General features: G+C 44.0%; 1 protein-coding gene across 3 annotated transcripts in view; it reads left to right on the top strand.

The window, feature by feature from the left end:
• Positions 1-1,987: 1,987 nt before the first annotated feature.
• The window catches only part of BMPER (BMP binding endothelial regulator), a 230,076-nt gene continuing 207,229 nt past the window's right edge, over positions 1,988-24,834 (top strand). The window contains exons 1-2 of one of the 3 annotated variants that reach the window (XM_073238615.1): positions 1,988-2,096; positions 3,253-3,338. In XM_073238615.1, coding sequence (XP_073094716.1) covers positions 3,324-3,338 — 15 coding nt within the window. In that variant the 5' untranslated portion in view covers positions 1,988-2,096; positions 3,253-3,323. Of the gene's footprint in view, positions 2,236-3,252; positions 3,339-24,834 lie in introns of all 3 variants that reach the window. The other 2 variants (XM_073238616.1, XM_073238614.1) reach the window with 2 other exon arrangements.

Genomic DNA, 24,834 nt, shown 5'->3' with positions numbered 1-24,834 from the left:
GTTTTTTTGTACATTCTCTTTCTTTATGGCTAGTAAATACATTAAGCACGCTCGGATTTTTCAAGAAGCTTCCTGGCCATGGCGGTTATTTGGGAAAAACCACCACCACCACCACCACACATCATCTTTCTTTTGAGTTTTACAGTAAAAATCTGTTTTGAGAGGGAAATGGAGCGTGCTAAGCTAATCACAGCTTTCCTTTCTCTTATTTTCCCCACGTCAGAACAATCCGCTCCTATCAGCTCCTTGGCGTGCGGGATGTTGGCAATGCTGCATAATTAAGTGAAGCATCCAAACCACTCGGAAAAATGCAAACAAATAAACCACCCCCACCCCGCTCCCCGCCCATGCGGGAACTAGACTAAATTTGTCAGCAAACAGACTAACAACACATTTCAAAGGTACAGTTTCTGAGACTACAAAAACAACCCACTTTGCGGGGAGACTGTTAGGTGCGTCCCGCTGAGTAAAGCGCTTGGCTAGTAACTTACTGCCTTTCGGATCCACTCATGCCAACCCACAGGCCGGGAGGATGGGTGTGCGGGGACCCCGTTTCCATTCTTGGGGATGGGAAGCCGAGCTCCGAGGACAGCTCATCAATAGATCCCAATGCTTGACAAGTGCCCCTAATTCCCACCCCGCACCTTCATAATTTGATTACAGAATTTCTTCTCTCCACCATTGCACCCCGCTTTGCGCAGAGGGTGCCACGACTTGGGCAGGAAGCCGCCATTCGGGCGGGCGAGGGCGGGAATCTGCAGGGCGTAGGGTCGGACTCCCTGACACCCAGGGCTGCGGAGGCGAGAAGGGCGCAGCCCCGGCTGCCGCGGCCACAGAACGACAAGCCGCCGAGGCCGTCTAGGCAGCCTCGCCCGAGGTTAGCGGCCGGGCGGGTCCTCCCGCGCCCTCCCTCTTTCGCTGGTGAATGAATGGTTGGTCAAACAGCACCTCCCCGCCTCAGTCCGCCCGCGGTTGAAAGGGAGGTGTCTTGGAGAAATGGTGCCTCTTTTTTAAGAACGAAAAGCGTTCGCCTCCGTGGGTTTATTAATCGACCTTGCGCATTCTGTCCTCCCTGGTGTCAGGACGCGCAAACACGAAAGCACCCAACACTGATCTCCAAGGTCCCTCGCCCCGCTGGCCGCTCAGCTCGTGAGTCCGCTGTCCGCCCCACGCCGGCCCCACTGGCCAGAGGGAAAGAAAGCATGGACGTGAAAGTTGCGGGGGCCCTCCTGGCCCCGTTTGCCGCACCTTCCCAGAGCTGGGGCACCTGGGAGGGAGTAGGGGTGGTGCGGACCCCTGGGCCCCATTTTCTCACCCAGCGCAAGGTTGAGCACCCGGGAGTGAGCAGAAGTGGTGCTGCATTCCCTGTGGGGAGGGCTCCCCCGGGACAGAGAGGAGGCACCGAGCGCGCGGGAGTTGCAGACGCGCCTGCCGGCTGGGACCCGCGCGCCCGGGTCCGGTGGCTTCCTTCGAAAGGCTGAGGACCGAACCGGACGCCGGGCTGAGACGTGTCCCGGGTGCGGGGCTCCTGCGCCGGGGCGCCCCCAGCGGGTTCCCGGAGGCGCCCAGGGCGCCCGGGTCTCCGGCGCGGGAGCGAGCGTGCGCGCCGGCCCGCCTGCGAGGCGGCGGGGACGGCGGGAGGTGGGAGTGCAGAAGAGCAGGACGCACGGCGGCGGCGGCGGCGCCCCGGCAGTTCCTGCAGCCCGGGTGGCGGCGGCGGAGCAGCAGTGCGCAGCGGGCAGCGCAGCCGCTCCTCTCGGCTTATCTCCGGCGGCCCCGACTCCCCTCCTCCCGGCCCCCTCTCTGAGTGGAGCTGCGAACAACTCCCTACAAAAAAAAAAAAAAAGCCGCATTGGAGGAGCCGGGCCACAGGACCCCTCCTCCCTGGGCGCCCCTCACCCTTCGCCTCCCTCTCCCGCCTCCCCCCCAAGCCCCCCACGTCCCCCCAGCCCCCACCCCCGGCGTGCGGGCGCCCGCCTCCCTCCTTCGCGGACTGTCTCCCGACTCCCCGGCTGAGAGCCCTTTTTGACTGCAAGCGGCGGTAGCGGAGCAGAGGCGGCGGCGCGGGACCTGCAGTCGCCCGGGATTCCCTCCAGGTGACGATGCTCTGGTTCTCCGGCGTCAGGGCTCTGGCTGAGCGTCCCTGCCGGCGCTCGCCCGGGATTACCTGCTGCGTCTTGCTGCTGCTCAATTGCTCGGGGGTCCCCATGTCTCTGGCTTCCTCCTTCTTGACAGGTAGGGGAGGGGGAGGGAGGGACAGGCCCTCCCGGACGCTGGCTAGGTACCTGGGAGAGGAGGCGCTGGTTTGCTCCGCGTACTGGAGGGTGGGGAACGAGCACCTTGGCGCCTGCCTCTCGCTGGCCGATGAGGATGAAGCGAAGCCCGCGTAAGGGGTGGGAAGGCAGTGAGTAGGTTAAGGGATGGAGGGCTTGAAAGGCTGTCGACATTAATATAGTGATAATAGAAATTCTGTTTGAATTTTGGAATTAAAAAAATGTTTTCCTCACCTATTTTGATAAGAAGAGTCTCCTCCTGAATAATTAAGGAAGAAATTTCCACCGTTTTCCACACATCCTTCTTTCTTACGCTGTAGGATTCCAATATAGCTTCTGTGCTAGAAGTGCTTTTTAAAGCACCCGCTCTCCAGACCTTGAATTCAAAGAAACTATCATATTTTAAAAGGGCAATAATAACAGGTTATAATAATTATATGCTTTCAGGCAGGTGAAGACCTCAGCTGCTATTCTGAAGGACATACTTTACTGACACCTGGTGCAGAAAAGCAAATATTGAATCAATTTATAAGAGAAGGGGAAAGAAGATTGTAATTCAAAAAGTCATCTTAGCTCAAGACAATATGAGGCAAAATCATATAAAGGCCTGTTCATTGACACAGTCCTGAATTTGCTCAAATTTAAAATTAAAATTTTTTTTGTATTTGGGAGTGAGTTTAGTTGAAATGCTTTCAGAAAGGAGTACATATTCCAGTGAAGTACTTGGAATTGTGCTTAATCATGTGAGAGCAAAAAATCTATATATCACAGTGCCTTTTTTTTTTTAAAGTGTGTTTAATGAAACTAAAGTAATCTTTTGGGGGGGGAAATTTGTTTTTGATGAGTTTATTAACTTGAAACTCATTAAGAATTTCTGAAATTTGGGTCATTGCTTCAAGAAGGATTAGTGTAAAAATTTAAATTTTCACAATATGTCACCAAGATAAGGTTAAGTTAAACTTTTTTTCCTTCACTTCAGGTTCTGTTGCAAAATGTGAAAATGAAGGTGAAGTCCTCCAGATTCCATTTATCACGGACAACCCTTGTATAATGTGTGTCTGCTTGGTAAGTATGGAGATCAGGTAACAGTGAAGTCAGTTACTCCCTCTGTCAAGGTGAATCCACTAAATATAATAATGTAACCAAATTTTAAAAACTGTTTTTAGTCGTTACAAAGCTATACGTAGCTGGTGAATGGAATTTAGTTGAATATCTGAGATTTGTGGACTTTGGCAATTTCTGTTTCATAGGACTGGGAGTTCTTATCTTTGACATCATCATTACAGAAGTAAATGGAAGATGGACTTTGTATGGCATTGTCTTAGTGGTAATCACTGTTTGTGCTGTATGTTTCTACTGCCACTGAATCAAAAGTGCCACCAAATTTTCTGCTTTGATTCTGTAGTCTTACCTTAGTGGGGAAATGATGAGATAACATTTAGGTATAAAGAACAGGAATAAGGTATGTGACGAGGGGAAAGAGAGGTGACAGTCACAGAGAACAAACATGAGGACAAGATGTAATCTTGGATTTCTTGGCCTAAAGAACCCTCCATTCTCCAAAACAGTTTTTATATTTCTGATTTGGAAGTGTGAGTCAGGAAGGACATTCTATCCTTAATAGAGAATGACACTTGGTGGTCAGCTGCTTATTCAACACTGGCAGTGGCTGGTAGATGCAAAAAAATTTGTTTCAATTTATTTTAGCTTAATAGTTAATGATAAGATTTAATAAGAAACCACCTGGGGGAGATTAAATCATATGAATAAGAATTTCTGAGATGAAATATAGACTCAGAAAAAGCAGCATTTTTGCTTAAGAGAGTTTTACATGCCAATCACTCTTGGCAAACCTTGATTAGAAACTACACATCACAAAAGCCTGTTGGAAATACATTAAAGCAGTCAAATGCAAAGCCGAAAAGTGATAGATGACTGCTACTTATCAAATCAACATGCTGTATGGAACTAGAGAAGGGATTCTTCTCCATTTAGGTGAAAGCCAAGCCATCTGGGTTTAAACTACCCAAACTTTTTCCTGACAAGAGATGAGGTCAATGTTGCAAAATGATAAATGAGTGAAGGTGAATGCCTGTATCAAATGATTATCAGGTTCTAAAGACTGAAGAAGTCCACAGGAACAGAAGTAAAAAGCGCATTATATTTCTTGAGATAAAAATTGCTGCCTTAATAAAAGAAAGCTAAGAGAGAGAGGCTCTTTAGAATTTGTGTTTATGAGTTGCCATGTTAATTGATGATCTTTCACTAAAAGATCTGTTGAAAAGAAGCTTTGAGTTTAAATTTTGACTCAGTTGTGTAATTACAAATACAATATAATGTGCATGTGTGTGTGTGGGGTGTGGGGGGGTTGTAGGATCTTCCTTCTTCATTTATCCATATAATATGAGTGAATTATTTTATCATAATCTCTTAAGATTTCAGAGGAAATTACCCTGATCTAGTATTATTTAAATGTGCTTGGAGCACCACATGTGAAAATGCTGTTTTTCTCTTCTGCACTATTACTGTTGATAAAGTTTAAATACATAATTTGGGTTTTGCAAACTGTTCCCAAATAACATGATGAAAAATTCTCCATGCAGCATTCCTCTCTTTCAGTGCTCCCGCCTGGGTGGAAAATAGTGCCCTTCTCTGAGAGCGCAGTCTCACTGATAGTAAGACGGGTGTTAGAAGCCTGACATTGTGATGGTGAAGAATGAATCTAAAAAGATGCATAAATTGGAATTCAAGTGGGAATGATATTCCAGAAAAGTGTTGATTAAGTTTAGAAGAGTCATAGGGTCCTTTACATCTTTAGGTAACATTTGGAGATATTTGCTTTGAGTGAATACTCTCAGAAATCCCTTCTAAACAAGTAACTTGATGCTGGCAATCTGACTCACTTGGTCTATAGAAGATGCCTCAGAGCTGTTTCATTAGTGATAGTTATTGTGACCTTTGCAGGGCTTTAGGATTATGGGACCAAAACACTGGTAATTATTGCTTCCCAAACATTGTAATGACTTGTTAAAATTAAGTAAGAATACATGGACGACCACTTCTCTCTGTGTTAAGTATTTGTTCTTACAATTTTCCCAGGGACTCATTGCAGATAGAAAATATCAGCAATAGCAACTAACATTTATGAAACACTTTGTTGACATTTACCCTGAGCCTGCATCATTTTATTTAATCTTCACAAAAATCGTGTGAGGGCTTTTACCCCCATTTTCCAGGTGAGGACACTGAGGCTAGAGGAGTTGAGTAGCTTATGAAGATTATGTATTAGTAAATAACAGAGCTAGAACTCGCTCTCGGTTTCATCTGACTCGTAGAGCACATGCGTATAGTCACATGAAACTATTTGTGTAAAGATGTGAAAAGCAAGGAAAAAAATAGGAAAGTTGTTGAGTTATTTTACCTTTTGGCATTGCTTGAGTTATTTTTTTCTTTTGAGTCTTTCAGGAGTTCAGTTAGCTAACATTTGTTAATCACATTATATGAAAGGAAAATCTCTTTATGATTTCAGTTGACCTGTAGGGAGCTTTAGTTGTGAGCTAGTTTAATGTATGTACATTAAGAGGGTATGTAATAATCAAAACTGTACTTTGGATAAAGAAAATAGTCATATTTAGTTTGTGTTGGTCCAGTCTCTTGGCAGAAATGTACCTAAGCTGAGCACAAGCACCTATCTTATTTCATAACATCTACTAAAAAAACGCTAACCTCAATGTATGCTTAAAAAAGACGTAAAATGTTACAGTTGGGAGGAAATAGGTGGCACAAAGTCCTGTATGTAATTACAGTGTAAAAGCTTCAAAAACCCCACAAAATCAACTTGGCCTGGTTTAAACTTTTAAGCTCCGAAAAGTTTCAAAGGTGGAATGAGCTCATTTCTGTGGGAATTTTGAGGATGACAGTGGCACAGAGGCCACAGCAAACAGAAGTGGATAATTTTATTCTCATTTATCCTCATCTGCTCAGACTGGAGCATCTTGCCAGGAAGAGTCATGGTCCAAGAATAATCTGTTAGCTGGTGATAGATACCATTTTTGAGTGTGTGGGTCAAAAACTTCAGTTCCTGTATTCAAAGGGGGAAACTGAGAAACTGGGGTATTGTCCTGGCTTTTCCCTACCTTACAAACTGGCCTCTTATGGGGCTGAGGAAGGAAGGCAGGCCCAGACTTATTGCTATTTTGTATGATTTTGCCCCTTCTTGCTGGAATTATTTTTCCCAGAATGCCCAGGAAACCATGTTGGTGCCCTCCCCAAAGTATAGCTGATGGGAGCCAGCCACATCCAGATATGAATCTAGAGCAGTTCTTGATCTTTTGGGCACCCGGGGAGGTGGTGCTCCTACCTCTCGCCCCTTTTCCACCTAATCCTGTAGCACAAGAGGAAAAGGCACAGGCTAGTGAGTTCACCTCAGTGCTGGAAACCTGAGAAAACTTTGGAGGCTGGGACTCGGAAAACCAGAAGTCGGTCAGAGCTTAGTTTGGCATACGTTTTGTTCAGCAAAAAAACATTATTCTGAGGTTTAAATTTCCTCTTTTAAATCCAGAGGTGCAATGTAGAAATGGACCCTCTGCTCATAAAAAGCAATGTGAAATTTGGTGTTACAAGAGGCTGGGCTCCACCTACCTTGGAGACAACCAAGTGGTGAACACAGAGGAGACTTTGTCTGCTGTCTTCTACTTGTTAATCACAAAACTCTCTGTCACTCAATAAGTAGCTACCAGTGTCTTCGATTCTCTGGGGTGCCTTATCTCTATAAAATCCTCATGTTTTTTATTGTTCAAATTAACAGCTGGAGAATAGATATCTATTATCTGAACAAGTGTTAGGCACATGTTTGAGAAAGAGGGAGATAACTGCATAAGGATTCAATTCGTGTTGTGTGTGTGAGAGAGAGAGAGACTGGAGAGAGGGATGGACGAAGAGGGTGGGGAGGGAGAGAGGAGTGTGTAAAATTGTCCAGATGGGTTCAGAGAGATACTGTACTTCACACAGGTCCATATACATAAATTGTCATAATTTTTTGAAAATTGTTTTATATTATTTTCAGACTTAGGATGCTCACTAAGGAAATGATCAGTATTTATTTATTTCTTTATTCTTTGTTTAGAAGTTATTGTGACCAATTGCCTTTCCATAGAACAATGTGTTCATCAGAATGTGTTCACCAGAAAAGTTTTAGGGGAAGGTGATAGTTTATGGCATTGTGCTGGCAAATCCACCGAATTCACCAACCCCAGGTCTGAGGCAGTTATTTTTACCCATGCTTTGGTAACATGCTTAACTGAGGTTAAGAGAGGCAGAGCAAATGTCCTGAGGTTCCACTATTACTAAGAGATAGAACTCGGATGTGAATCCAGTGCCCTCTTCACAAAACCAATTTGCTTCTGCTAGTCCTTTACTACTTACAAACATCTATAAATACTTCCAAAGGCTTCAGAGTTATTTTGACCTCTGCAAAGCTGATGTAGGTTCTCTTTGGGGGCAGTTAGTGATTTTGGTCTTGTCGTTCAAACCAAGTCCGAAATCTGGAGGGCTCTTTCAAAGGAAGACACAGTTCCTGTACCTTTACACTGATGTACAATTTTCACAAAAAGCTTTGTCCCTGGCATCAGACAGACCTGGGTTCAAATCTTAGTCTGTCACTTACTGATGCTGAACTCGGGAAAATGACCTCACCTTTCTAGGGCTCAGTTTTCTTATCTGGAGAGTGGGATGGATATCAGTATGGAGCTCATACAGTCACTGTGAGAATTAAATGAGATACAGCATTTAAGGCTTGGCCCAGTGGTTTGCATTTAGTAACTCTCTAAAATGATTCAGTGTTGTTGATGATGATGCTATTGTTTAAATTATTGTTTCTTCACATGGAAAAAGATGCAAAGTTCCATCAGAAAAGGATAAAAAAGGGAAGCTATGATGGGGAGGAGACATAGGGGAATGATGCCAAGCCCACCCATCGTTATGAATGAACAGGGCTGAGTCAGTAACATTTAGTGGGGTTTTCTGGCCCTCCAGACTTACACTGGGCCCATCTAAGCTGCTCCCTTATTGGTCCAGTGGTCTGTGAGCCCTGGTGTAAATTTCCCCTTGCTCTCCATTAAACACTAAAAAAACTTTCCATGGAAGAGGGGCCTTGATTTTCTGCGGAGTATTTACCTCTCTATGCCTGTGGGGTCACCTTCACTTGTACTTTTATTGGCAGAGGGAGAGGGTTGGGACTCGGGAGCGCCGTAATTCTGGAAAAACTGCCTAGTGGTCTGGCACCATGGGGATTTTCCTGGCCTGCCTCATGGAAGTTGCTCAACCCAATCCAGACGTGAGTGGGTTCTTGCTGCATACCTATGCGTGTGCTCCCCTTCCCCATCCCAGCCCCATTTTCTACACGCTTTCATTTCATTTCACGGCACTGGTCTTCATACTGCGCATTGAGAGCAGACTGCATTTTAAGTGTAGGAAATAATGTTGAGGAAAGACAGTCCTTCCCCCAGGTTAGGATACAAATATGGTGAGGGCAGAATAGGACATAATGAGAAAAGTCAGGCAAGGCAAAACGATGGAAAATAAAGCCAATTAATACAAATTTCTTGAATAAATAAAGGATACCAGTTTTTACACCCTCGTCTATGGCACTTCATCCAACTGGTGGTATATTGAATCTTTTGTGCTATAAAATAATACAAATAACATCACCTTTCGTGGCATCAGGAGGGCAGGTGTGTTGTTGAACTGAGTTAAGATCAGCCAAGTGAGCTGGGTGCATATTTGACCTCTTGGTTCTCAGTCCTAATTCTATAAAACCCCACTCAAAGCGCTAGGGATAGCAGGTTGTAAATTCTATAATATTATTCTTACTCCCTTCTCTTTATACTTCATTCTCCCCTTCCATTTTATTTTATTATTTTTAGCCTTTTCTGTGTTTGAAGCATTGTGCTGGTTGGGCACCTTGAGGAGGCAAAGACCAATAGGACAGGTCCTTGCCCACCATCTAATGGAGGAGAAAAACACATGCATGAAGTTTTATGGGAGGGACAGAAAAGCGCTGTCATAGACTGGAGCCCAAGTGCTAAGGGAGTTGTAGACGAGTTCTTTCTGGATTATCTGGGACCTGGACAGGCGGAGGAAAGATAGTCTTGGCAAGGCATTGTTGGAGTAAAGGCACAGAGGACTGTGTGCTTGGGGATTGTGGAAATGCCCGAGTCCACTGTGCACAAAGCTCTGATGGAAGCTGGAGCTAGAAAGCTTGGGCCAGGGAGCCAGCAAGGGGAGGACGCTGAGTGCAGTAATAGCGGGGTCAGTAATTCATGCAGTCAAGGGGAGCCGCGCAGCATTTTGGTGCAGCCTCATGACTCCATCCATAAGGTGTGTTTTATATCAAAGCCTCGAGGAACTTCTGTGGGGGATGTTTCAAGTACAGAGAGGCTGGAGTTTGGACCACAGTCTCCAGGGATGTGTTGTGGTCAAGTGAAAGCAAGCAACCTGGAGCAGGGATGGGCACTGGGAGTGGAAAGGAGGCATTGGGATAAACCAGTGTTGCTCATTCTTTTGGATTTCTTTAACCACCTTCCAGTTCTAGAGTATTTGGATTAAAAGACTGCAAACCCTGCCTACCAAGACACAGTAATTAAAATGCAGTGGTCATTACAGTGAGTGTCCCCACTGCTGTCACTTTGCTAATCACTTCTGTCTCCAGTGCAGGGAGCTGCTATCTGAATAGGATGGTTTCCTTTCCAGGGCTTTCTCCAAAATCCCATTTTGGTTGCCTGCTCTCTCCTCTTACTCAGTGATACCTTGCTGTGCACTGTTGCTTGGCCCATTTGGCAAATTATTCAGTCTGGTAGGTAGTACCATGACAGTATGTGTTAGTAGTGGTAGCACACATTTTATGCAATAAGCAAAATTGGGTGCCTTATATTAAAACTGTATTAATGGCTGGGACCCCTCGACCTGCACAGGAGTTTTGGAGCCCAAGTTGATAGCACATGGCAATAAAATCAATGGCAGAGGTGAGAGATGAGGTGAACTAAAGGGAGCTGGTTTTAAGAGTTCTTGTCAGTGTTACAGAGAGTGTGGAAGGAGGAGGTCATGAATGTGGGTGGGTGATAATGAAGTTAGACTTGATGAATTGGGCTTGACCTTCCAAGTAGAAAAGCCCAGTAGGCTCCTTACATCTGGATCTTGATCTCAGGAGAGAAATCGGGACCAGAGGACAGCAGTGTGTTAACTGTGCATTGAAATAAACTTTAAAACTTTGGGAATCAATTATTTGTCCTGGAAAGGGGTCTAAATTGAGATTCAAGCAACAGGCCAACAGTAGTACCTAGAATAAGGATTATGCTTAAGAGAAGGATAGACAGGGAGAAACCCATACCAGAGACTGAGAAGTAGTTATAGAAGAAACAGACCCAGGAGAGTCCAAGGCAGTAGATGTTAGAAGAAGAGAAAGACCAGGGGTATTAAATATGCAGTTAGATTGAAGAGTCTAGGAGATTGTCAAAGAAGGAACTTTCTCAACATCTTCCTGGAGTATTTGAAACAATCAACAATGGTGACCACCTCCCTCCCACCTGTTGCACAGAATTTTCACATGAAATTCAATTGATCGTAGATGGAATTTGGTGGAACCCTATTTGAAGAAAACCAAAACTAAGATTGCTTTAGGGATTTTGAAAATTTACTGCAAAAAATCAGAAATTTTCCAAACTTGTATTTGCAAGGATCTTGGTATAAGTGAATAAATACCACATGAAATTTTAAAAGGTACCAAAAACAAAACTAATTTCATAGGTAAAAGTAATATACTTTGGAAACATTTTTGGAATGTTTCTATAGTTAAGTGCAAAATGGACAAGGCCACATTGAGGCATTTTTTTTATTATGAATAAAAGCAACAATACAAAAGAGGCTGGGTAATATAAAATCTTACCATTATAAACTTTCAAGTTTGCTGTATTAAACTGTTAATGGTGCTTTAAAAATATTATGATATAATTTAATCCCTTGCTAAATCTTCAGGAAAAATATTTTCTTTTTCCACTAAATTTTTAATGTCCATTTTTGTCATTGAAGTACAACTGTGGAATGGTGGCCTTACTGTTTGAAATTAAGACAGGTTCAAGTCTCTTGGTAGCTGTGCATCATTGAGCAGGCACCTTGCTCTCTCTGAGCCTTAGTTGTGAGTTCTCGGCAAGTCACAATGGTGTGTGTGCCCTTCACCTTCATCTCTAAAGAGGAGTAACAATTAGGCCATTAACTGAGGGTGCTGTGTGTGGGTTAAATATGCTGATGTTTGTGAAAGACCTTTGTGAACAGTGTAAATAGAATTACTATTATTATTATTTTTAAGGGCGAGAACTTGAAGAAAGTGAAGTGTATGTTGTCAATCACTTTTTATACATAATTTAAAGAGTATATATTTTAGGAATGATAGTGGTGTGGTTCCCATATCTTCTCCTTAACAGTTGTGTGGCTTTGTATCTTGACAGCTTTATCTTCATCATAAGACTTTTGTCAGAATTGTGAGGGACAATGTCAAATTCTTAAAACGGGATCTGCAACATGGCACGTGCTTCAGAAGTGAGAGCCACTGCCACTACCTAAATGCTATGCAATTGCTAAGAAGTGATTAAGTGGACTGTTTGTATTTCAATATTATTGTTATCACTTATGAGGAGTATTTACTTTGAATTTCTGTCAGGGTCGACTGTGGAACTTCAATAGAGGTGAATGCTCTCTTTTCTGGTAAAAGATGGAAAACGCTGGCAGTGTTTGGGGCTTTGCGGGATGGCTGGCTCCTCTGTTTTTCATCTTCAAAGATTCACAGGCTTGACGGGTGTCCACCTACAGCCAGCTAAGCACATGTTGTTTTTGCAAGGAGGCTTAGTTGTCCTTTCAAGGCACCTGCTGTTGAATCAGGAAGTGGCAGGTGGGAGGCAAAGATGTAAAACTAATCACGGAGTGGACACGCTGAGCCTGGCACTCTGAGTCCTGCTGTCCCACTGAACACTGTCACTGGTGCATACCCGTGGTATGGGGCCTCCCTGTCTATAGGGTAATCTCTGATTAACTGACATGACTGGGTTTGGACATGCAGGCTCTACAAATTCACACAACTTAGTGTGTTTGCGACCAGAGGTTCTGTCAGCCTCTCTAAGAGCTGCATGTTCAATGTTGTAGTGTAGTTATTTGGGTGAATTTAGGTCTTATGAGATGAGGTCCATGGGTAAGAACCTTGTCCTATCATCTCTGTAAGCCCCATGGCTTCAGTGAGAGGTCCACAACCTTGAGACTTGAGTGGGAGTCAGGCTGGAGTTTCCTGTTTATAGTTTGGGCTGTTAACACTTGGGATAGCTCCCCCTCGAATGGAACTCCAAGTTCCAAAATGTGATTCTCCCAGTCTTTGTCACAGAAGGTCAACCTCCTCTGTGAAAGATGTCCTAAATAATCATTACAAAGGCACATTTTCTTTTCCCTTGGAAAGGAATGTACCCATGTTTGAACGTTTAGAATCATATAGACATTAAGACCTGCTATTATGTATGACAAGAGGAACATGCCCTCCTATATACATACCCTGCTAAAATGCAGCAATATGGGTGACAATGCACGAGGCTCAAGAGGGGAGGATCTGGGATTATCTCACGTCTGCTTTTCAAAAGTTACAATAAAATTGCCTCCCTGTCCCCGGAGCCACGTTCCCCAGTCATTTCCTCCCCCTTTCAGTGAGGCTAAGTCCGGAGCCTTGACACAAGCCTTAATGTTTATATTAGGTTTTGGATGTTAGCTCCCTTGGCTTCTGGGAGCTGGCTCTGTTGAAAATTATGTTTTTCTTTTAAGGACAAAGGCCTTATTGTATGTACATGTTGTGTAGTTTAATGAGTGGGTTTTTTGTGGTTGTTTTTTTAAAATGTTAGGTAATGGGTGGTACTAACCCAGATCTGCCAAATGAGTAGTTCAAAGGTCTGTAGCCTCAATGGCAATTTTCAGGTTTTGTGCAGGTAACTCGAGAGAAAATGAGAGGGTGGGAGAAGTGGCATCTTTGCTGCCCGGAGCATATCCCCCAGATGCCCTGCCTTGATGGAATGACCATAGAATGATTTGGGGAGACGACCTGCACCTTGAAGGATGGCACCCTGAGACACTTCCCGAGAGGACAACGATCAGAAACATAGTAAAGATAACAATTGTCATGTTTTAACTTATAAGAGCACATGTTTCTAAAATGACTCTTATACTCTTGGTCAAATAAATAGATTTTGGCCAGATGGGTTTTCATGGCTACTAAGGCTGTTGGGCATAGGCCGAGCTGCTTATTTTCAGGTCCTATGTGGTGGGCTCTCTGGTTGTGCTGCTGGCCTTCACAGCTGTGGGTGACCTCAGGGAGGCTATTTCCAGGAGAGACCAGGCCTGGCCCACCAGAAGGAGGCATGAACACCGGGAGGCCCCACGTTGTTCTTAACCTTCGTTGGGCTTCAGTGACAGGCAGTTTTAGCATCTTTAACCTAATTTTTTTTCCTTCTCTCTCCATAAACATTTTTTTTTTAAACTTGCTCTCCCAGGTCCTCTTCATGGCCAATCTGTGGACTGCAACAATAGCATTAAGGTTCTTTAACCCCTCACTTTCTTTCTTTATGGTGAGCAAAGTAATGACATTGCACTCTTCTTTCACACTTATTCTTAGAGCTTCTTATTTAAAAACACCAGGGGACTCCTTTTCCATTTTATTTCTAGTTAAACACAACTGTTTGAGCCAAGAAATGACAATTGCTCTTTCTAGGCTCAGATTCGTCGGCATTTTGTCAGTGGCCTGCGGTGCTTGAAGCATCTGCCTCCAGTAGGGCCTTGCTGTGCCTTGTTTTGCCCTTTCATCTCTCAGAAATTCACAAATCCTAGAGGCTTTTCCAGCCTTCTGGGTCTCTTCTGCTTTGTGGATTTATAGTGTAAAAACAATAGCATCAAGACACTCACAGAGCGGTGTTTCTTGGTCTCAGGGGGACACTATTTTCCTGAGTGAGAGGACATGAAAGGTTAATCAGATATTCTCTCATTTGAGAGCTGCCCAAACAGGGTTCAGCCACCTACCTGTGTTTTTGCTTCACAGGGAGACTGGGCCTCTTAGAATTGAGGTGTGCTGATTTCCGTCTTCAAGCACGTGGGAAACAATGTTTGGGTGCCCACCCGGACCCACCAGAGGTCAGCTGTCAGTCCCATTAGCACATAAGTGAGCACCCAGATGGAAATCCCTTCTCCGTAAGTGGTGGCTTGAGTCAGAAGCTGGGGAAGAGCCAGACGGCAGGGCAGAGGAGAGACACTTGCCCTCCTTTAGTGAGTCTCTTTAGTCCAGGGTAACTTCTGTTGGAGCCACCAGCCCTTCTTTCCCCCTGTGGGGATGTGCTGAGAATGCACGGACCAGAGCGCAGGGCTTTCCCGTTGCTTGTGAGGGCCTCTGTGTGTTGAGGGGAATAGGTGGGATTTATTTAAAATGTGAAATTTTCCATTTCATGTAAGCCATATACTAGACAAGGACAAAGAGAAGGTTGCTTAATAAATTTACACTCTCCTTGGCCACATAGAGCTCCCAGAATTTGGTGTTAGCTTGAAGTAAATGAAAATTTTGATACTTGGTGTTGACCTATAGAAGTAGCAGTTTCCTCCCCTAGGTGGGTTAACCTAATACATGCTTTGAGCTGGAGACCTTTTCACTGGAGATCGGTATCTTGACAGGTTGTTTTAGTGTATCTTAATGAGGGCCCTTTCAATCCAGGGTGAATTTACACTGGGTTCATAAACTGAAAAAAAAAATGTGGTGGTATAGTAAAATGCTAACACCCCCAAGTCTTTGTACCCCAAGCTCTGAATTAATGGCTCTTCTGATGGTGGTAGGGTGGGGGAAGGGAAGCAGTATGCACCTGTGTACCGATGAGAAGGGGACGTGGTGGTGCTCTGCAGGAAATGGAACTGAACTGCAGGACTGGGGTAGGAAAATGATGGATGGTCATTAATCTCAGCACATATTTATTGAGCACTTATGTTAATAATGGCCTGAGGCACTGCAAGACTGGGAAAAATGCCTTTTTTTCTGTGAACAAAAAGACTAAATTATGTTCCAGAGAGTTTTGAAGTTAGATATCTTTTATTGCTTTAGAGTTCTTTGAACATTGATGAACTCATGTAAGCCATAGATATTAGCTCTTGGTTAGAATATTTCATTAAGCAGAACAAACTATTATTCTGTGGCGGTGCTAGATTGTATAGGTGTATATGTGTATATACAAACAAACATATGTATGCTGAAGTATACTTATGAATTTAGCATCACATTTGAATAATGAATTTAGTTTGCAAACTACTTTCTGTCAGTAGTGAGTCTAAAATAAAAGTGTGAATGTGTAATTGAACTAGAGCACGTGTTGGGGGAGGCCTTTGAGGTGGAGCTTTGCGCACCGTGACAGGGCCTATCACTGGGGCCTTTCTCTCTCCTCCCTTCTCACCCACTCACCTCTGTCTTGCTGCTTGTCTTCTCTCACAGTTGTAGGATGTTAGCAAGTCAGTGGGAAGAATTTTGCCATGGGTTTCCCTCTCTTCTCACACCTGGGCTCCAGTGGTGGTGGCCCCCAGAACTTTAACATGGAGATTCTGTGGTCCTGCTACAGAGATTCTGACTCAGTTGGTCTGGTGGAGATCAGAGAATCTCTGTTTTTTATAAGTTTTTACAGTGACTCTATGCAGGAGCCCATTTTTGAAAAATTCTTCCCATTTGAGGTTAATGGAGGGAAGGATGAATAAGTTGAACATAGGTGTAGCTAAATTCCCTAATGAACAACATGTTAACTAGTGGTTAAACATTGTATTTGTGGGGCTTTCTGTGGTTATTTTGCATTTTAACTGTCTTCATTGAACAGCTGCCTTCTCCCTTTGTGTCGTCTCCTCTATCAAGTCTCCCTAGTCACCCCATCAGAATGGATCACTTACTCTCTGAAGCCTTATGTTGTTTGCTCTTGTTATAACCTGCCTGTCTTCAAGTTCTATTGATTATTTACATGGCCATCTCTCCTACTGGACTTTAAGCATCTTTAAGGCAGAATAGTGTCTGACCTCTATCACTCAAAGCATCTAGAAGAGCCCCTTGTACACAGTACATCCAACAACTATTTCATGAATAAATACTGTGTTGATAAGTTGGGGGATGGCCTGAACTTCACTTCCTCAAAGCCATGCTATGAGTAGGGCAGGCCTTCTCAAGCCTGTTTCACAGTGAGATAATTAAGGCTCAGAAATGTAAAGCAAGACAAAGCTCACACAGCAAGTCAGAGAGAGTTGGGACTACAGTTCAAGTACAGGAATCCTGACCTGTCCCAGGTAGACTCCAGTGCAATGTCTTCCAGAGAATGTTTCCTGACCACAAGGGTTGAGAAAGTACCCTGAGGGAGTGAGTGAGAGAGACCCAGCAAATAACTGTCCTGGGGATGACGTTTTTCATGGTCCTTGAGGTCCAGTTAGGTAGAGTCCTGACTATTGCCTTTGGGTGGGACCGGCTGATTCTCTGGGGTGCTGCCAACCTTTTCATGTGATGGGTTGCCACAGAGACACTCCGTTTCCTGTGGTGTTTCTGTGACGGGCAGCAGCTGCGGAATGAAGCTGATGTATGTTGGTTGCTTCTTCAGCATGAGCCAATGAGATGTAGCAATTGGACAAAACAGCCAGGTTTTTATGACTGACTTGCTGGAATCCAGCAGCATCTGGAGGAACCAGCAGCAAGCAATGAGGCAGGGGAAGTGGGGCCTACAGACACCCCCACCCCAATTCCTTCCCTTCCCAAAGCTCTGTAATAGAAGCTGTTTCCTTCTGACAGCCTCCTTGTCCAGAATATAACCATTCTGGGAAATCCGAGTTCTTTTCTTTTTATCTATCGCATTTCTGCCCACACCTTCCTTTTCTTGATCAGGGAGAAAGTGAAGTCAAGCTGACGAGGTTCTGACCCATGGTGACTTCACATCATTCTGGTCACACTGCTAAACTTTTTCCCATACTTTTATTGCAAATCCTTTTTTAAAATAATATTAAAATGAGCCTACAGCCCATTGCTCTAGAGTTTCACCTTTATTCTCTTTATCTTTTTTGTTTTTTTACCATATTATTTTCTTTCTTTGTTATTAGCCCAGAATTTCCATGATGTCACCACTCCCCAGGTGTCATGCCTTGTGTTTCTGTTTCCATTTCTGATTCTTAGCTGCAGCCTGATAATGAAATGTACAAATGTACAAGCAGAATTACCATGGCGTGGTTGTTCTTCCTATGTTTGCACTGGTGGCCCAACATCTGAGGGATGGAATGTCCGGTGGGGAGCTCGTTGATGTAGGCAGACCTGGGAGAGCTGGTGGAAGGCTGGAGAAGGGCTATTTGTGATAATGCTTAAGGGGTCAAGAAAAGGATGGCTGGATTAGCTAAAGGACTAGCTTCAAGTGATGTCAAATGCCCAGGTTGGGGGTCAGTAACTACTTTTCACTAATGGTGAAGCGCTGATATAATTGAGCCTGGTAGAGAGAATGCCCAGGGGGACTTTAACAGCCTTCAAATATGTGGGAAGGAAATAACGGTGTTGAAAGGACGGAGAGGAGTCCAAATCCCGAAGATACAGCATAGCTCCAGCTTCCCCACTGGCTTCTGCCTCGCCTTTCCTTCCAGAGGGAGCCCCAAGGTGGCTGCGGGGTCTTGGCTCTCTGCTTCTTGGCTAGTGCCTGCCTGGGAGTACAGGCCTCTTCCCTAGATCCCTAGATCCTAGTTATCCTGCCACAGATGAGATCATTCTCCCAGCTTTGAGCCACACTTGTTGGGATTAGAAATTGAAAGCAGGGTCTGAGTGTGGACTGGGTTCATCCCAGAGTTTTGGCTTTTGATCTTAGCATAACTGAGAAAGAAAACTGAGAAGGAGGGATTTTTCCTTTCCCTTTGTTCCTAGTACTCCTACGGGTTTAGTGTTCTCTTACTCCCACACCCATCTTTAACACTCAGCTGGCCTTCAGTCACTAGGCCCTGGGGAATCCAAACCCTGTTGGTTGGGGACATTGGTCCTAGAACTTTTCTTTGGCATTCTTAGCAATTCTAGCCACTCAGAATTTCCCGAAGCTTGAGTCTGTTCCCTCAAAGATGTAGCTTGGTAGGCATAGTGCATTTTAGCACTTGGCCTAAGGAGTGGGCAACAGTGGCCAGGACAGCATCTCTTGTGAACCTCAAATGGTGGTCAGTGACAGTCCTGTCCTGAGGTATCATGGTCTTTAGCATGTGGCACAGTGGCAGGTGCTGAGAGAAGGTGACCTCTGCTGGTCAATACAACAATGCTAATTGGATTAAGGTAATGATCTCAACCAGTGATCACGTATAGTTGTGTGCATTTGTGTGTGTGTTGTGTAGGTAAGGACTTACATGTATAGAGTTCTCTTAGCATTTGCATGATGGGTTTATAAGAATTTTATTTGTCTACTCCTTTGTAGACCTTTTTTTTTCGCTGGGTCTTTCTTAGCTTCTTAAACTTTAAATATTGGAGGGCCCCAAGATTCAATCAAGATGTTTCTTCCATTTACACTCTTTCCCTAGGTGATTTTATATAGATCCATGGCTTAAAAACTAAACTATCTGTGTGTTGAAAGTTCCCACATTTTTGTTCCCAGCTCCCTCACTCCTCAAGTGCAGACACATGTAGCCAAACTAGGCACCTCTACATGGATGTCTGGGAAGCATCTTGAGCTCAAAATGGCCCAGACAGAGATCTTGTTCTCCACACCTCCCCAGTAGTTTCCTCCAGCCAGTGATGTCAGCTGCATTGTTTCATCTCCTGGGATCCTGGATTCCTCTTTGTCTTATACCCTGAATTTAATCAATCAGCAAGTCTTAACGAAAACCTTGGCAGTATGTCTGCTAATTTCTAACAACTTCCATTATCCCTTTTGCCTTCAGACAATATATTATCAATCAGTAACCATTTAAAGGTATATATCCAATTATTTCACTTATTTATGAAAAATCCTCCAGTGGCTTCTGGTCTCACTGGAAATAAGGTATGAAGCATAACAGTGGTTTACAAGGCCCTGCAAGATATGGCTTCTGATGCCATCTCTGGCCCCACCTCCAAATGCATCCTCCCCTCTCTGCTCCAGCCACACTCGTTGGCTCCTGTTACTCCTGCCTGATACTTAAAACCTTCTTGACAAGGGAGTTTGCATTTGTTCCTTCCTGTACCCAGAACACACTTATCCAGTATATTATATACTCTCATTACTTCACTGTGGTCTTTGAACAAAAGTTCCCTTATTAGAGGCTCTGTTTCTGATCACTGCCCCAAGTAGTACCACACCTTGTGATTCTGTTCCCATGTCCTGTTTCATTTTCCCCAGGTTCCTATCAGGGCCCAATATATCACGCATCTGTTTGTTTTCTGTAGGCCTCCCTGCTACCCTGTCAGCTCTGTGAGCATGTGGATTCTCATTTCATGCTGCACTGCCGAGGCCTGAGACAGTGCTGGGCCATAGAGTGCGAATCCGTTGGATAAATGAATATGTTCCCTCTGTGTTTAATTTTTTAATTTACTAATTCAAGGATCTGACTTACTCTCTACCCCCAAAATAAACTGTACATTTCCCTTTCTATTTTAAGCTCTGCTTCTTCTGCCATGATTTGCCTTTTTCATTGCTCACAGTACTTTGCATATTAAGTCTGATAGTGAATAAACTACACAAATACACTGACTGAGATGAAAAGTCTGTATAATCACAGTAAAATATATAATAAGCAATAATAATTATGAAATAAAATCTTTCCTATAGAAAACTATTTTTAAAGACAGATATTACTGCTTATATACTTGGTAGCATGATAATGACTGGTTTTGGAATATAGATTAAAATTCAGTAGGTTGTTATTTTATGCCTTGCTTAAAACATAGATGAAAGACTAGCAAAGCATGTTAAACATTACGATTTCATAGAACAAGAAAAAAGTGGCATAAGATATTCTCCCAAGATAGACATAAAACAAACCATTCTGTCAATGGCCAGCACTGTGCTGCCCTTAAATTGGAGTGTGCTGGGATGTCATCACTGAAGGAGATTGCCTTCGTGGGCTGTTAGATCCCAATGCGCTGACATGTTGAGGTCAAATTCTGTCTCAGTGAGATAATTGTGCAGCAAAACTTTTTTTCAGGCTCCTTCAGTGGCGCACATAGTATCTAAAGAAGCCACATGATTTAGATCATCTCGGGGAGGAAGTGGCAGAAGAATTTGGTTGAAACTAATCTCTCCCTCCTCTGAAATGAAGAGCCCTGTGTGGCAGTCATGTTGCAACATGTGAAGTGCTTTGTTCTGTATTTATACTCTGTCCTTTTTCCCTCTTGGACTGTAAGCTCTTCTAGGGCAGAAGATGTATCTAATTCATATTTTCTGTTCCCAGCAAAACCTGGCACAGTGCCTCGCCCACAGCAGGGGCTCAAAAAATATTTATTAAACAGACTCATAGCTTTTTAGTTAGATAGACTTGAATTCTGTACTGCAAAGTTTTAACCTGCAGAAAGAGCCGAGTTTATAGCCAAGGTGTCACATTTTCTAAAGACCATTTATTTTCTGTTAACACTTTTGTCTTATTTTAGAAGTTAAAGCTCCCAGAAAGCTGTTTTATGGTGAAACCCTTTTAAAAACCAATCATTAAGGGTAAGAATCATAGTGGACCATTTATTTTTTAAAATGTGGCACATGTTGTGAATCCCATGAGCAGGCAGTTAATAATATTAATAATGTTTTGTGGATAACTGGTTGCTTTGATTTCTTTATAACACCTTAATCAAAAGTGGATTATATGCAAAATTTGCACTCCTTAATTGTTGAGTGAGTTTGAAAGTGGAAGCTAGTGGATTAAAATTGCATCCTAAATCTGTGAAATAAATCTGTGGCTTCTCCAGTTCTTTCTGACATCTGCATGTGGCCCCTGGGGGAACCTCGCTGAAGAGAACACGCTGCTAATGGCCTTGGTGAATGAGTCAGACCAACCCCAGTTCACAGAATCGCCTTCATATGGGAGATGCTGTCTGAGGCTGGCTTTTTTCAGCTCTCTGAACTTCCAGCCAGCTAGAGGGCTTCTGCTCCCCTTTGCTCCCCTGCCTGACATTCCTCAGGCTTACTGGATACCCTCTGCAGTAAGTGCCAGCAGGGATGCAGCCCGGGAGCAGAGAGCTTTCCAGCACCTGATGCATCACGCCGCCCTTACGGTTGTGCAGACGCAGGATGGGAGGCACCAGCCCTGCCGCCTGCTCTCCCAGGGGTCCCTTTGAAAGCCTCTGTGATTGTTGGTGGTCGGGGTCAATTGTGCAGATGTCTTGAAAAGTGTCTCACCAGTGACCAGAACGTTACTTTGTCAAGATGACAGATGGACTGCCAGCAGCTCCTCTGCCCTGCCCACTTCCTGTGATGTCAGCGCCATTTACTTGTCAGGCGCAGGTATTTTTGTAGCTCCCGACAGCACATGAGCTCTCACGGGCAATTCGTGAAAAATCCTCTGCTCTGTTCCGTGAAAAATCTGCTCAGTAGCTTGTTGTTGACCCACAGCAAAGCAATGCGGGGCATTTGGGAACCTGGTGAGTGCCACCCATTATGGATGGCTGAGGCAGGAAGGAGACACGTGCTGACAAGAGAGTAACAGGCCTGCCACCACCAGTCACTGGGCAGGACACAAACAGCATCTAAGGCATTTGGTTTCCATGTTTGGGTTGCATTTGCTCTTCTTTGGCGGAAAATCATCTATGTGTGTGATTAAAAAGGCCCATTGAGTTCTCAGCTTCTTTGTATAGCCAAGGTGCCCAGTTTTTTATATTGTGATGAGTTAGAAAAGCGACTGCTTAAATAAAATCTCCTGGTATCCCTCCTTAACCTCAAATCACAACCTTTCCTATGCAGGTTGCTCTAATTTTACTATTGTTTTAACTGCTTAACCCTGGCTCCCTCCTCTCTCCAATGCCCCTCCCAGCCTGGTCACTGCCTCCGAGCTGGGCCCCAGAGGTTGGGAAGCTGGGCTAATGCCCTCTGAGATGGAGACCCTGCTGGTGGTTGGAGTTGTGTCCCCATCAGCTTCTTGAGTTCAAAAGAACTCACCAGAAAGGCATGAAAGTGTTCATAGAATTTCATCTCCCCTTTCCTTTTTGTTTTCTTTTTGGGCAGAGGAAGAAGCTGATTCATTATTCATCATGTGCTGAAGGGCGCTCAGCAATGTAAAATAATCAAAGGTGTTGGGAGAGGCAGTTGGGCTCCTCGTGCTGGGACTTCACTTCTTCTCACCCCTAGTTCACACCCTCTGCCCAGGTCAGAAGTCTGGGGACATTTTCTCTGCAACACCGACTGCATCCCACACCCCAGCTGTTTGAGTCCCTTTGGGTGGGGCAGGAGATGAGGCAAGACTTGAGAATTTGGGCAAAATAAAGGAAAGATGCTGACAGTTATTCCTCTCAGTTCACATACCTGGCTCCTGTCCCTCTCTGGCGGAAGGGGACACAGCCCACCCTCTGGTTTCCCAGTCTGCTTCTAGGAGCAGAGTATGGGGACAGAGCTGCATCTGTGACAGGGGCCACTGCATTAAGTCACTAGCTGCTTTGTGTTCAGCCCATTCCAGTTACATTAACGTGGCGCTGCCAGCAGCCCCTTGCTTATACGATGTACAGTATAATAAAAACCAGGCAGTGCTACTTTCTTTGGGCTACTATTTTTATTTGGTGGTGATTTCTTTTGTGTTCTGCCATCTCTAATGTTTTGGTCCTATTTCAAAATATGATTAAACAGAATGAGGAACTGTTTGACACTGCCCTGTTTTAAATCAGAACTGTATTTGAGTAGCTGGGACATTCTAATGGCCTGTGTTTCTTTGTTCTGAGAATTCCTTGAAGAGGCCAAAAAAAAAAAACCAGACCTAAATCCTTAAACAACATAGGACCCCAAACAATCCCTCCAACAAACTAAAGCCCGTTAAAAAAAATTAAAATGTTAAGTAAGTTAAATCTAAAAACGGCCTCCTTATTAATCCCCCATTGCTTCTGCTGGCACGTGTCATATTTTCAAGGTACAGTATCAGGAGAACACTGTCATGTAGTGATGTATTAGGGCCATATATCATCAGAACATCGTCTTTGTAGAGGATATGGGTACTAAAAGACATGATTCTGGCCAGACAGAATAGCAGGGGGTCTTACTTCTTTTCCCCACCTCTGGCCCCTCCTGCCTTTTTCTTTAATCTCCCTCTGTTTTGTGTTGCAGGGAAGTGAATTTCTTCATGGGATATGACTTGTTGCAAAATAATCGGGGGGCCCCAGTGGGCTTTATAAAGTCTTTTAAATGGCTGGGCTTCAAGGGCAGCTTTGTTCAGAGCTTGCACCATTAGCTGGGCTGGAGGAGGCTGTGTTTGCCAGGGTCCCGGTCTCTGGGGTAAAGACTTGCTGAGCCTAGACAGGAGGAAGAAAGAATAACACTCCCAGATGCAGTGCAATGAGTTGTGATGTTCTTGCAAGATGCTTTAACATTAGTCTCCAAAAATATGTTCTTGCAAGATACTTTAACATTAAGATTTCCAAAGCATGGCCATGGGATGCTGCCAGCCTCCAGCAAGAGACTTCCTCCTGCTCAAATCAAGGAAGCAACGAGAAAACTTGGAGGCTTTGAGTCCAGGTTCTGGTCTGACTTGCAAATGACCAGGCACTCAGAACCTGAGACCTGTTTTGAATTTCTAAGTCAGAGATTAATCTTTCTTTCCCCAAAGGCATTATTTTTACTCATGTGTTCAAAATGAAATCATAAACCACTAAGGTTTATAATGGTCTGAAAATGGGGACTGCTTAACAAAGGCAAACATTTAAATTCTTAGCTGCAAGGAAGACGTGGCTCATCTTAAGTCTCTAAACCAAGCTGTAAAGTGTAGTGAGTAAATCACTGACTGATCAGTCAGTGAGTCCTGGGTTTGAATCTTTGCCCTGCCTAGCTGTGTTCTGGGTAAGTCATTTAATCTCTCTTTGCCTCAGATTTCTTACCCATAAAATAGGGGTAAATCAGTGCCCTCCTCAGGCTTGTTTCTAGGGTTAAAAGGACATAATACATAAAATGTGTTCAGCATAGTCTGGCAAATAATAGATTTTCTATAAATGTCAGGTACTATTATTCTTAAAAGTTCAGCCTTCCCTGGAAAGCTATATGCCACTTCATTGTTTGGTTAGTGATGGATCAGCTTTGTGGCTTTGGCTGTTGAAGGGATTTGCAAAAGTGGTGGAGTTCCGGGGTTCAGAAAGATCTGGAAATGATAATTTACATTAAAAGCAAGGGCCATTGACACTGTCCACCCTTCCTACTGACCTCAGGCACCTCCCATCTCCTGTAGTGACCTCACTTAATTGGGGAAGAGAAGAGGTCTTAAGAAATCATTCTCTTGGCTGGGAGGTTTGGGTCATTCTCCCTATCAAACATACTTTCCTTACTTTAGAAATGGTTTTGTTAGGTTTTTTTTTCTTTCTCTCCATTTTTTTTCAACT

This window comes from Manis javanica, chromosome 6, assembly GCF_040802235.1.
Source record: "Manis javanica isolate MJ-LG chromosome 6, MJ_LKY, whole genome shotgun sequence".
Lineage (NCBI taxonomy): Eukaryota > Metazoa > Chordata > Mammalia > Pholidota > Manidae > Manis > Manis javanica.
Note: the sequence above shows the minus strand (reverse complement) of the source record. Positions and strands in the feature narration are given on the sequence as shown.